The sequence below is a fragment of the Olea europaea genome, unplaced genomic scaffold (genome assembly GCF_002742605.1).
Source record: "Olea europaea var. sylvestris unplaced genomic scaffold, O_europaea_v1 scaffold532, whole genome shotgun sequence".
NCBI classification, from domain to species: Eukaryota; Viridiplantae; Streptophyta; class Magnoliopsida; order Lamiales; family Oleaceae; genus Olea; species Olea europaea.
The window spans coordinates 108,568-122,777 of NW_019263644.1; the positions used below are offsets into that span (position 1 = coordinate 108,568).

At 38.1% G+C, this 14,210-nt stretch overlaps 1 protein-coding gene across 1 annotated transcript; it reads left to right on the plus strand.

The window, feature by feature from the left end:
• The first annotated feature begins 9,138 nt into the window (after positions 1-9,138).
• LOC111388874 lies at positions 9,139-11,429 on the plus strand. The gene is made up of 3 exons (XM_023013690.1): positions 9,139-9,205; positions 9,481-9,747; positions 10,765-11,429. The coding sequence occupies exons 2-3, from the start codon at positions 9,636-9,638 to the stop codon at positions 10,956-10,958; spliced, it is 306 nt and encodes a 101-aa protein (XP_022869458.1). The 5' UTR covers positions 9,139-9,205; positions 9,481-9,635; the 3' UTR covers positions 10,959-11,429.
• The last annotated feature ends 2,781 nt before the right edge of the window (positions 11,430-14,210 follow it).

Below are 14,210 nucleotides of genomic sequence, written 5' to 3' on the forward strand. Positions count from 1 at the left end.
TTGAAACATGTGCAAGATTTATGGAGACCAACCCTCCATACACATGAAAGAGGCACTTCGAGGAACTGGGGATAGGAAACACAAAGCCACTACCTTCAGTTCAGCAGCCGCCAGTTTTAGAACTCAAACAACTACCGCCACATCTCAGATATGCTTATTTAGGAGAGTCAGATACACTTCCAGTAATCATTTCGAACACAGTCGGTGAGATGGAGGAGGAAAAATTGCTCAGGGTACTTAGAAAGAACAAGACGGCGATTGGTTGGACAATAGCTGACATTAAAGGAATCAGTCCTTCCCTGTGTCTGCATAAAATTTTAATGGAGGAAAATTGCAAGCCTAGCATAGAAAGTCAGAGAAGATTAAACAAACATGAAGGAAGTGGTCAGGGCAGAGATACGGAAGTTATTGGATGCAGGAATTATCTACCCAATTTCGGATAGTGCATGGATCAGCCCTGTTCAAGTGGTACCGAAAGAGGGAAAATCACAGTGGTGAAAAATGAGAAGAATGAACTAATTCCCACCAAAACAGTTACGGGTTGGAGAGTTTGCATTGACTATCGCAAACTCAATGCAGCTACACGAAAGGATCACTTCCCACTCCCATTCATTGATCAGATGTTGGAGAGGTTGGCTGGACATTCACACTACTGCTTTCTTGATGGATACTTGGGCTATAATCAGATACCTGTCGCACCAGAGGATCAGGAGAAGACCACTTTCACTTGCCCCTACGGTACTTTTGCTTATCGTAGGATGCCTTTTGGTCTTTGCAACGCTCCAGCCACATTTCAGAGGTGCATGATGGCAATATTCTCTTATATGATTGAAAGGTTTATCGAGGTTTTCATGAACAACTTCTCAGTATTTGGATCTTCATTTGATGAATGTCTAAACCACTTGAATTTGGTCTTACAGAGATGCAAGGAGACTAACCTGGTTTTAAATTCGGAAAAATGCCACTTTATGGTGCAGGAAGGCATTGTATTTGGGCATAGGATATCGGCAAAAGGAATTGAGGTAGACAAGGTAAAAATTCAAGTGATTGAGAAATTACCACTGCCTACATCAGTTAAAGGAGTTCGCAATTTTTTTGGGGCACGCTGGGTTCTACCGGAGGTTTATAAAAGATTTCTCGAAGATCACTAAACCTTTGTGCAATTTGCTAATGAAAGATGTAATCTTTGAGTTCAATGAGGATTGTCTCACAGCCTTCAACACTTTAAAGGAAAAGCTTACGACAGCACCAGTAATTGTAGCACCAGACTGGGAATTGTCTTTTGAATTGATGTGTGATGCAAGTAATCACGCTGTATGTGCAATATTGGGACAACGGAGGAACAAGATTTTTCATGTGATCTACTATGCAAGCAGAACTCTAAATGATGCACAAATAAATTATGCAACCACTGAAAAGGAGCTATTGGCTGTGGTATTTGCATTCGACAAATTCAGGTCATACCTCGTCGGGTCTAAAGTCATCGTCTATATTGATCATGCTGCATTGAAGTATCTGCTCACAAAGAAGGATGCAAAGTCAAGATTAATTCGTTGGGTGTTGTCATTGCAAGAATTTGACATTGAGATACGAGACAAAAAGGGCACCGAGAACGTAGTAGTGAATCACCTATTCAGACTAGAACCTGGGGAGATGGAAGATTTAGTGGATATAAATGAGATCTTCTCGGATGAACAGATGTTGAGAGTGGATGAAGCACCTTAGTACGCAGATATTGTCAATTACTTGGCCAGTTCCATTCCACCGCCTGACTTCTCCAGTCACCAAAGAAAAAAATTCTTCGCCGAGTTAAAATACTATTTCTGGGAGGATCCAATTCTCTATAGATGAGGAGCTGATCAGATAGTGAGGAGGTGCGTACCTGAAGAAGAAGTACATGAGATTCTCGAGCACTGTCACTCATCCGCATATGCAGGACACTTTGGAGCTTCAAAAACAGCTGCAAAGATTATACAATCACGTTTTTACTGGCCTACACTATTTAAAGACACATTTAGTTTGTTAAGAGGTGTGACAGATGTCAACGCACTGGGAATATCTCGAAGAGAAATGAAATGCCACTGAACAATATTTTGGAAGTGGAGATATTTGATGTTTGGGGAATTGACTTCATGGGACCTTTCCCCCCTTCGTTCTCAAATCAGTATATCTTGGTGGCAGTGGATTACGTCTCAAAATGGGTGGAAGCAATTGCATTGCCAACAAATGACTCAAAGATAGTAATTGGATTCTTGAAGAAATATATTTTCACCCGATATGGTACACCGCGGGCTATAATCAACGATGGGGGCAAGCATTTCTATAATCGCCAGTTTGAGCAGTTGTTGAATAAATATGTTGTTAAACACCGCGTTGCTACTCCTTATCATCCACAAACCAGCGGGCAAGTTGAGGTATCTAATCGGCAGCTGAAGAGAATACTAGAAGTCACTGTGAATTCATCTAGAAAGGATTGGTCTAAAAAGCTAGACGATGCATTATGGGCTTACAGAACAGCATTCAAGACCCCGATCGGCATGTCTCCATACCGCCTAGTCTTTGGGAAAGCATGCCATCTGCCATTAGAAATGGAGCATCGGGTATATTGGGCTATGAAATAGTTAAATATGGACTTGAATGCTGCCGGTGAAAAGCGTCTACTGCAACTGAATGAGTTGGATGAATTTAGAATGTAGGCTTATGAAAATGCAAAACTTTACAAGGAGTGAACCAAGAAGTGGCATGATATGCACATTCAGAGGCGAGTATTCAAAGTGGGGCAGTAAGTACTACTGTATAACTCGAGACTCAAGCTATTCCCAAGAAAACTACGATCACGGTGGTCGGGTCCCTACACAGTTACAAAAGTCCTACCATATGGGGCTATACAAGTGAGCCATGAGAATAAGGGTACCTTCACTGTTAATGGGTAAAGGTTGAAACACTACTGGGGCGGTGACTTCTCTAACCAAAAGTCAACCGTTCAACTCGAGACGCCAGAATGAAGCAGCCGCAGAAAAGTCGAGCTATCGACTATAACTTAGCGCTGGGTGGGAGACAACCCACTGTATCCTTTTTATCTTTTTATTTACTTTATTATGCTTTCTACATTAGACTAGGAAGTTTATTTTCAAATTCATTTAGTATTTTGTTATGTGGTCATCGATCATCTAGGCATGTTAAAGAGTCCAAGCACTGTTCACACGAGTCCTTAAGTATCACACACGAGTACGGATTGATTTGAGTTGTTTGGGTAGTTGAGTGTGGAATTCACGCATTTCGAGGCAAATTATGTTTTCTAAATTTCACATGTCAATGTTTTAAAAGTATGTCTTCAAAAAATTGGGGCCGTTGAGAGCCGGGTCATTTATAAAAAAAAAATTTGGACAAAAATCGGATTTTTTTTGGGGAAAGAAGCATTGTTTTATTTTATTTTATTTCTTTTGAAAAAAAAAGTGTGCCTATGCGATCGACCGGAGGAAAAAATTACAAAAACAATATAACTATGCGACCGCATAGATTTTAACTATGCGGCCGCATATAAGTGGAACGGCCATGGTTAAAGCCATGATCGATTCACTCTTCAAACACACTTCTTCGACATTTTTAGGGCCCGGAACCCCCATTTCACACATAAACCCACTAAATTCATAATCACCTCGGCATAAATTCATCAAAGCAAGCATCCATTTCAAGCACATCATCTTGAAGGTGTGACTTTTGACAATCTCCTTCATTATGCCTCGTTTTTTTTAGGTCATTTTCGAACTGTTTTTCTGCAATTTGAGGTGATTGGGGCGTAGATGGTGGATGGAGTGTACTATTTGAAATTCAATTGTGTTATGGGTTAATTCGAATTTTGAAGTATTGGGTTTTATATGGACTTCTAAAGAATGTATGCTAGGTGTTTGATACATTGCCACATTGATAATTTGTGGGCATTTTGGTACATGTTGCATTGACTTTATTTGATTGATGAATGTGTATGAGATTGGTAATTGATTTTTGAATGGGGAACCATGTGACGTAGTAATTTTTAGCAAATGTATAAAGATTTCATAATGCCCACAACATGTTCGATAAAATGCCCATTTTGGTAATCTAATACAATTCTGAACATCTAGCATGGCATATGACTATTAGATGAATGGAATAACTCGTTGTGATGTATTACCAACCAATGTGACTTAGACAACATCAACACACATGCACACAAAATAGCTAAGTCATTGCATGCCCACAGCACCCTCCGTCCCTTATTTTACACTACCATTTGACACACCAAACGAACTCCGATTGAGCTGAAATTTGGGTATGTGCTAGATCTCATTCGGGAAAATCTTGATAATTCTCAATGGTGCCCAGGGCCAAAGGTGTACACTCAATCATGACTCTAACCCTTTCACCATGAGCATATTTACCCAAATTTTCTTAGTTTTCGTATGGGCTATACATTTATACTATTCTAATCATCATACGTTGTTCATTACACACCGTGGTAGTATACATGCATATTGAAACAAGTTTGGGGGATTTGTGAATTACGTGCTTTTCATTTCATGCGATTTCTCGCTGTACAACAAGACATTTAATGCTAGCTATTTTCCAACTTTGCAGGATGCCACCAAAAAGAACTTCAAAAGGGAAAGAAAAGATTGGCTCATCATCCGGCACGGCACGTACTCAAGTGCTTGAAGGAGGGATACAGATATTTTTGACTTCCGAGGCAGCAGCCCGATATGAAAATATAGTGAGTCGATGGACAGTGACACCAAAGCGGGCTGTTAAATTGGAAGACTTTCCCGATTTCGCGCTGACCACTTTGGTGCATAACTGTGGATGGGGTAAAGTAGTGGAGCAGCCACATCGGATTTATGAATTGTTGGTAGGGGAATTTTACGCCAACTTCAATACAAAAATTGACACACCAGGGTCCGACCACCTGCATCAGACTTGGGTCAGGGGAAAATGGATCACATTTTCACCCGAGGTTATTCAAGACTACTACCAGCTCACGTGGGACAACATAACCCCTATACCAGGTGATTTCAGTAGGCATGAAGTGGCGAAGATCTTATTGGGGCGACAAAATGCATGGCCACTCCCACCATTGAGTGGCACTAGATTGAGCTGACACCATCTATAGCCATCATGTGGCTGTTTATGTGCCATAACATTGAGCCGACCTCTCACAGGACCACATTCACAAATCCCACAGCTGGATTCCTTTATCACTTGGTGCGAGGTAATAAGGTTGATCTTGCCACTCTCTGCTATAATCAGATTCATCATGTGGGTACCTTGGGAGACAGGCACGGCTCAATGATCTTTCCAAGCCTCATCTTCGGAATATGCATAGCTGCTGGTATAAACATTGCATCCGGGGAGTGGCTGCCAAACCCAGCCCCATCATAAGGCGCAGTACCTTGGAGGCTCAAGACAGAGCCAGGATAAAGCACTGGAAAAAGTAAGAAATTGAACGGCGTAGACAGCAGGAAGAGCAAGGTCACGAGCACGCAGAGCAAGAGATGCCTCAAGCTCCACCACCACAGGTTGAGATAAATGCACAATTGTGGCGCCAGATTTTCACCACCACCATGGGAACCAGCCGAGACGTACAGAGTCTCCAGCAGGCTATGGGGACTTTGACGACTGAGATGCATACAGCCCACCGTGACATCTGCATTTCCACTGATATGTCACGTGCTGCTCGCCAGGATGCCTAGGCAGCTAGGAGGGAGATGGAAACTATGAACGGTCGACTCAATGTGTATGTGGGCAGGGTGGATGACATCCAGATGAGGGTAAATGAAACTTGGGAGCGTCTGGGTCGATAGGAAACACGTGTTGAGGGAATCCATGATGAAATGACACAGCAGTCAGCACTGATGAGAGAGATCTTGGCGCGCCTACCTCCACCTCTAGCTGATGGTACTGCAGGTTCTAACTTTCCATCGCAGCCCCCGTATTGATCAGGGGAGTATCGTTTGCCTCATTTGTACTCATTTTCCTTAAATTCTGCCATCTAAACTTTAATTTTCGCATTGAGGACAATGTCTTGTATAAGTTTGGGGGATGGTGGCATAATTTGAAAAAGACATTCGGCATGTAATTAATTGTATTTCCACAATCCAGATTTAATTTGACTGATTGTTGCATGATGCATGCTTGTGAGTGAATATTGATTATGCTTATGTATGCTTGTGTGAGTTTAATCGCCTTGCCGGCTATGATGTTACTATTGGATTGGTATATTTTAAAACTTTGGAGTCGGTGTTAATTAGGCCAACTAATACTTGCTAATGTAAACTTGACATTCTTTATGCACGCCATTCATGCTTTACATGTTAGGTAAGTGATTGGGGTTTTGAGCAAAAAGTAGGAAAATAATTATAACCCTCTATTGAATTAACCCGTAAACTACTTTAAGACAGTTTGGTAATAGTTGAGCTATTATAGGAGAACATTGAGATAAGTGAGGCTCCGTGCATGAATTATTGTGTGGATTGCCTAGATCAGTGAGATGAAGAGTAGGTGAAAATCTTAAATTGAGGGTTGGTTTTGGATACCAGATGTCTAGAAAAATAAGGGCATAAACTTAATTTGTGAGAATAAGACACTTCTTTTCATGCCTTTATGACTCGAGCAAGTAAGCTTGTAAGGATATTTCAAAATCTGGTGCCCTAAGGTCAACTGATCTGGGAGTCACCGGCCCAGAGCTCGATACATGGGTCATATAGAAAGCAAGAGGTAAAGAGGTTAATAAAAAGTCATCTGATCGAGCCTTTATAACTCGAGTGAATAAGCCTGCAAGGGTTTAAAACCTGGTGCCCTAAAACCAACTGGTTTGGGAGTCACCGGCCTAAAACTCGTTACATGGGTTATACAGAAAGCAAATGAGAAGATGATAAATAAAAAAAATATAATAATAATAATAATAATAAACCAGAAAACCAGAGAAAAGTGAGAAAAACAAAAAGAGACAATAACAAGAAGAAAAGCCCTTGGACATTTGGTGGAAGAAACTATACCTTTGAGGCGAGACAAGTAACCTAGTTTAATCTTGAGTGTCGAAGCAATCAAAACTAGGAAAGCCTTCACTTGTTGACATGTGAACTTGTGATAGTGAGATTAATCCAAACTACGAGAGGTGAGAACTATAGCTAGGTAAACTCATAATTTTTAAAACACAACCTTGGGATAATTGAGTGAAAAGAATAAGTTTGGGGGGTTGTGTATCTCTCGAGCGAGTAAGGAGACATTTGACCACTTGGGACCAGGACTCAAACTCATCATGAACTTGATATGTTAGCATGAATCCACACACACACGTCAAGTATGCACTTAACAGGTAAAGGTTGACGTTAAGTATGCAATTAACAGGTAAAGGTTGATGTCATTTTGCACTGATAAATTTTCATAAAATCAATTACTTAGTCCAATCCTGAGCCAAGACAAGGTGTTAAGCCATGTTTATTCAGAATTATATCACTATCTTGTTTGAGGACAAACAATAGTTCAAGTTTGGGGGGTTTGATAAGTGTGTTTTTGCACACTTATTTACATCACAAACATGACTTAAATACAAGTAAAATGATTGAATTGTGACTTAATTTTGTCGAATTCATGCAATGTAGGTGATTCTATGAAAATAGTGGAATTCAAGAGAAAAGAGCCGAAAAAGGACCAAATTGGAGCAAAATGAAAATTCAGGGACCAAATTGTAATTATCTGAAAGTTGATCCGATGAACACATCAAGCAATTGATCATGCTAAGCACCAATTAGAAGTTATAATGGAACATTGGAGCAACTAGAAAAAAGAGAGGAGGTCAATGAATGAAGGAATGAAACTTAAGGATCAAAATGACTCAATTTGGAAGTTCACTCTACTATGCGGTCGCATAGTAGAAAAGCTATGCGGTCGCGAGTAACCCTCCAGGGATTAAAAACGCCAAAATCCATATACCTATGCGGTTGCATGGGTTATGCCTATGCGGTCGCATAGGTATAATTTGTGCTAGATTTTTGCAGTTTCCTTATATGATTGCAACTTCTTTGTTAACCTAATTTTGACGGGTTTTAATAGCAAATAAACATCTAGAAGCCGGCAGGAACGAATTGGGAGGCAAAAACATTCATTTTGAAGAGGATTTGAAGGCAAGAACAAGGATTGATGCAAAGATTTACAAGATTTCTTTAAGTTTTGATAACGTGGTGATGTATTTTATTCAAAACTTGATAGATTTCGTTATTTTTGTCATGATAGGCTAGATTTCTGTAACTAGGTGATCCATGAACCATGTAATTATTATTAAACTTGTTATTTCATGACTTTGAATTCATAGTTCGATGGGATCATTTGAATGAATTATATTGATTTATTTGTTTCCACAATTAATGTGCATTCAATTTGTGTGAATTTGGTGGTTTAATTCTGAATTTGAGAAAATTGGATTAAACTCAACATATATAATTCATCATAGGGTTCGATAGGGGATAGAAATATACCCCTATGCCCTATGTAAATCTTTAATTGCTCACAAAAAATTACATGCATTCTTGTATAATTGCATCCGTCATAGAAATATAGGCCGGTGATTTATGAGAATAGGTTCAATACATCTCGAGAGAGAGTATTGAATAGATTTAGGAGCATTGATTTGTCAAATTCTCATTGGATTATCAAAATTGAGAAATTAGGGTTTACTTAAAAATTATTTGGGAATTCATGATCCTAGTGCATTCGTTTTACATAGATTTTCATAAATTGACAATACATTTCAGTTATTTTCATAACATTTTCGTAATTGAGTCATTCGTTAAGTGAATTTGAGTAATTCGGGTTTAATTTGAAATTAGGGTTCTTCAATTTGGGGATTTCTTCCAAAATTAGGGCTTTTAATTCTAAAATTAATTTTAAGTCAATTAGTTTCGGTTAAGGCTAAAATAAATAAAATTGAACTACTCTTTCTCTGTGGGACAATACTCGGACTTCTAAAGTCCACTTTATTACTTGTCACGACCCGTACACTTGCAGTAATTTAAATCGAAAGAAATATTTCGTGAAGAGACACTCATAATGTCATAAAGTTAATTTTACAGCTGCTGTTCTTCATGACAGTTATAAGACCTCAACAAATAAATAGGGTCAAGGTTTCGAAATAATTTCTACAGATGAAAGACCTATAGGTGCCCGATAGAAGGTTATATTATGCATTTAATTGTTATTTTGTTTCTGTACTTCTATCTGTTTTCTGCAGACCTGTGTAAGCTTATTTATATCAAGTGTGAATACCAATGAAATATGTTTTGTTACCTTTTTATTTCTGGTAAAGGGAGAAGCTTTGAACTTTTGCATCATTTGGGTTTTCAGTTAATACTTCGCTTATGGTTTCCTTCATTTTAATTCCCAAAATTATTGCATCTATGCTGGTTTCTTTGGTAGAACTTCTTTCTGACAATTGATTGTTACTAACAGATTGATGATCTGGTCATTTGTTATTTGGTGAAGAGTCAAGAATAATGCCCACACTATCTAAAAACAATGATCGGCAGCTAGAAACAGAAGCACAGAACTTTTAATCATTAACACTGTATGCACAGCCTTGGGGACATGGTTTGGGAAACAGTGGCATGGTTCGTACAGGGGAACACGCTGATGAATCAATCAGCTCTGGGACTTCAGAGCCACAAGGCAATGATAAAGGGAGTGTTAAAGAAACTGAAATCAATGCCCCATATTCTGGTAGTTTCTTTGCTTTACATTACTTTTTCATGTAAATTTAGAGGCAATCAAATTGTTTGATAGGCATACTTATCTCTTGTTCAATAACAATCTTGGCCCCTCCAATTTATATGGTGTTTCAGTCTTGAACACATTATAATTTAATTTTATAATCTGATAACAAATTTCTTTCTTCTAATTTAACAAATGCAAGGAAACGGAGGTTACCTTTTCTTGAGGGCATGCTTTTTGTGTGATCTTGTTTAATCATCCTACTGATAGGCTCCAATCAACCTCGTGCATTCTAGAAGGACCTAGGAGAAGAATAACTTGCAAGTGGAGAAAAACTAGTCTGTTGGAGCGTAAAAATGGGAGGGAAAATCAGTTATAAGTAGCTTATAAATAAGGAAGAGTTGGAGGAGAAGAGGAGAGCAGAAAATTGGGTAGTCACTTAGGAGAGAATTGGCTCTCTCGAAAAGCCAAATACCGTTGTTCTTCTTTTATTTCCTTGATTTCCAATTTCTGAATCTGCTCCACTTCCAGCAGGTTCATGTCCATTTTATTTACGGTTCAAGAGTAAGATAATTCGATTACGTTTAAGTCTATTTCCGGTTCCCTCAATTTGTCTCAAGAGTATTGTGCGAAGTGAGATTATTGCAGGGTTCTATCACCTACTTGTTTCTGTTGTCTTTCTGAATGTTCTGATGTTAGTCCTATTATAGGAATAAGATCATGAAATTGTCCATTTTTCTCTCCCGAATTTGGACGCACAATAGTTGATACGTACTTGATTAGTGGATCGTAACAAAACCATTTTACTTGTTTGAAGTTGGCATGATACTACTTTCTGAAGTCTTTTAATACTTTTGGCTCAATTGAATGATGAAACTCTGTTAATGTGGACTAAAATTTCCCTTACATCTTTCATTGGTTATGGGCAATCTAATGTAGTTCCTTATGGTCCTAGGAAAGCATGTGTTTAGGTATTTGTGCCTGTTAATTGTATTTTATCATGCTAATAATTCATATTCGGTTCAGGATCAAATGGAAGTAGTTGTCAGGAGCAGCAGCAGAAGCTTGATATCAATTCCCAGATGGAACTCATTGGTCATTCAATCATAAGATTCTCTCTCTCTCTTTTAAGTGGATATCTCATCTCTGTTTTCTTTTTGATTCATAAAATAAATATTGTTTATCGATTTGCCATTCTACTCATATACATGACGCCCTAAAAAACAATATTTAATATTTAAAATTTATTCAGCTCTTTCTTCTCTAATTGTATGTATTGCTCCTTTGAGTGCAAATCACATTATTAACTCTCATTCTCACACACTCTCTCTCTCCTTCTTTTTTTTTATTTTTTTATTTTTGGTTTCTCCTCTCCTGGTGTTATTTGATTGTTCTAATAGAAAAGCTGACAGCAGTGCGATTCCTCATTTGACATCCCTCATCATTCATACTTCAGGCACACCTCTTCTTTGGGGAGGCCTTCTTTTCACTTTTGAAATTGCTAACACATTTGAAACATCAATTTTAAGACTGGTGAACTACTTCATGTCGTTCTTTTTAACCATGTCTATTTCATTCTCTGTTTAAAATATTGCCAATGCCTTCTTTTGTCTGAAGCAGTATACAATCTCCATGCATCTGCTGGTTGTGGCACAACTTCAAAAGAATTTGCATTGCTTTATTTGGCTAAACTGCAACAGTTATCATAGGACTCTTTGTTCAGTTCAAACTTCCTCAGCAAGTACCACAGCAGTTCCTTGAATATCTTCCAGCGAGAATGCCTTTGCCTCTCAATATGGAAGAAGAGCCTGTATATGTGAATGCTAAACAGTATTATGGAATATTAAGGCGATGACAAATAAGAGCGAAAGCAGAACTGGAGAAGAAAGTGATTAAAGTCCGGAAGTTAACATAATGCCTCCTCTCCCAAATTGCATCCTAAGTCATTCTGCAATGTCTACGTACAAAATGATGTTAAGGAATATAATAATTTTTGTAGATTTTTAGGTTTTGTTTCATTACCACACTTACTCTGAATTCACATACATGGATGTCAAAGTGCAGTTTAACATTTTTGAGTGTGGTAGTTGGAAGGAAAAAAGAAACTTGGACGTGGGCATGAATATCTTGCTTGGGATTTTGGCTTACTGAGTTAGTTTCAATTTTCATTTTGCTTTAATTACTGGAAAGTCAGTTTAGAATCGAGCTTAAGAGGTGTCTATAAATAAAATAAAATAAAACATGTAGGAGAAAATATCGGGGAAAAAGGGACAGGATGACACCTATGTTTAATATATGCTGGTAAATGCACCTATATCAATGTTTTTAGATTATTGAATCTGTATTTTAGGCATCCTTCTAGTTCATATTACAGTTTTAGGTCCGTTGAATGAATGATGAACAATACAAACCTTAGAAATCCAATATACGGGTGATGGAAATTTGTGAAAGTGATTGTGTTTTGTCTTTACATTACGGAATGAAGATCCTTGTGGTTTTTATGGTCTGAAACTGGGGAGGTTATTTCTTTAGAAAAGTTACAGGTTGGCGGTGCCCTCTCTCCCCATTTAGACACAAACATATATGTATAGCTATAAACAGATATTGGTTGGTCGCAAGAGTGTGTATATGGTTTCTTTACATATACCGACCATCATCGAAGTGCATAATTACAAATCTAGATCTTATTAGGACATGGTGATTGTGAACCTTAGCATTTGCAAGTATAATGAAATGGTTACATTGATGATATCACTGGTTTAATGGCTTTGACGAAATGTGATTGTCTTGGTTGAAGTTGAAGGATATGTTTGGTGATCAGATGCTATTGAGGGTTCTCTGAAGAGATATACTTGGTCTACAAGTACTTTGCAATCTCAACATGATAAAATGACAAGGAAACACTCCGAGGCACATACTAGCTAAGTCTTTTGTGGAAGTAATCTACCAACTTTAGTTAGAAGCTTTTTCTGAGCAAATAATATGAGGATCTTTTGTATTTTATGAAATGATCTATGGAGATTGGGAACAAAGGATGTGTCAGTAACCTGTCTGACCAAGGTGCTTCATCTCCTTTCACACTTCTATACTCCTAATCCAGGCCATGCAGACAAATATGGAGATTACTAGGAACCTTAAGGAATCCAATACTTACTATGATTGAAACTGTGCAATACATAATGATGAAATACCCAAATGCAAACCAAATTTCTTTTAACAAAGAATTATGTTGCCTATATACTTGTGATTTATTATTATTATTATTTTTATCAGGTAAATAAATTGTATTTATCAAAATTGTGGGTACAACTTGCAGGACTTCTAGATTGTTCATGCTATTATGTACTGATCAAAATGTCTTATGGTTAATAACCCAAAACTTTTGATAAGGTAAAAAAATAAAAAATAAGAAAGATATTAATAAGGTGATGGCGTATTGCATCCTAATTGAAGCAAGCTTAGTTCTTTATCTTTTGAATTTATGTGGCTAATAGATGCACCATCTGCCTTTATTTCTGTTGGTTTTTATTGTTGGATTCTTTTGTACTGTCATCTAGAAATTTCCCTAATCGTTTAGCTCAGGAAGTCCGTAATATTGATTGCTGCAGCCATATCTTCATGAATCTTGGCACCAGCATGCAATGAGAAGGGAAAGAGGCTCGGGAGGTCGATTCCTCAATACGAAAAAAGTTCCACTACTGAGCAGTCAAAAATTGTTCCTCCGCAGTCATGCAACTCGTCTTGTTCTAAGCACTTATCCTCCAACTTGATGGAATTTCTAGTAAACAAGATGGGGGATCCCTGGTTCAAGACAAACACAAAGAGCAGACTCTTTCAAATGGGAAAGACAATGGTCATGCACTATTTTTCAATTTGTCACAGTCGACTAGAAATGAACTGGCCAATGGACATCTTAATCAGGATAATTGGAACTTGCTGGTGAATCAAGTCCCCCATGGAGTTGCCCTCACCAAATGAGGAACCGCTCCAACCTACAAATGCATGGTTGTTGTCAGGTAATTCATTCTTGGCTTGGTTATTTGTACTATGCGTGGGATGAGACGAGGTAGGAAGGTTATACCGGGGTCTTCAGTCTACCATTATTTCCATTCTCTACCATCTCACCCCTTCTTTAGAGCAAGAGGAGAACCATCAAACCATCTGTAAATGTTGATGTGAATCCTTTCTGGTTGGAGAATCAATGTGATATTATGCATCTCATTTCAGTGCATTTCGATTCTTGGAGTTCATCTCATTGTCTTTGTTTTGTTGTACCGCGGCATCCCCATGGTAGTGAGGAGCAATGAAAATCTAACAATAGAAGCTGAGGAGAGTAGACATGGGATGGGATGATATTTTATAGATTAGTGGTGTCAAATGGGCTAGGCTAGGTCTTTGTTTGGCAAATTTTATCAGTTATTTATAAATGAATAAGCTTCATTTATTTATTTATTTTTATGACGGGGGAATCC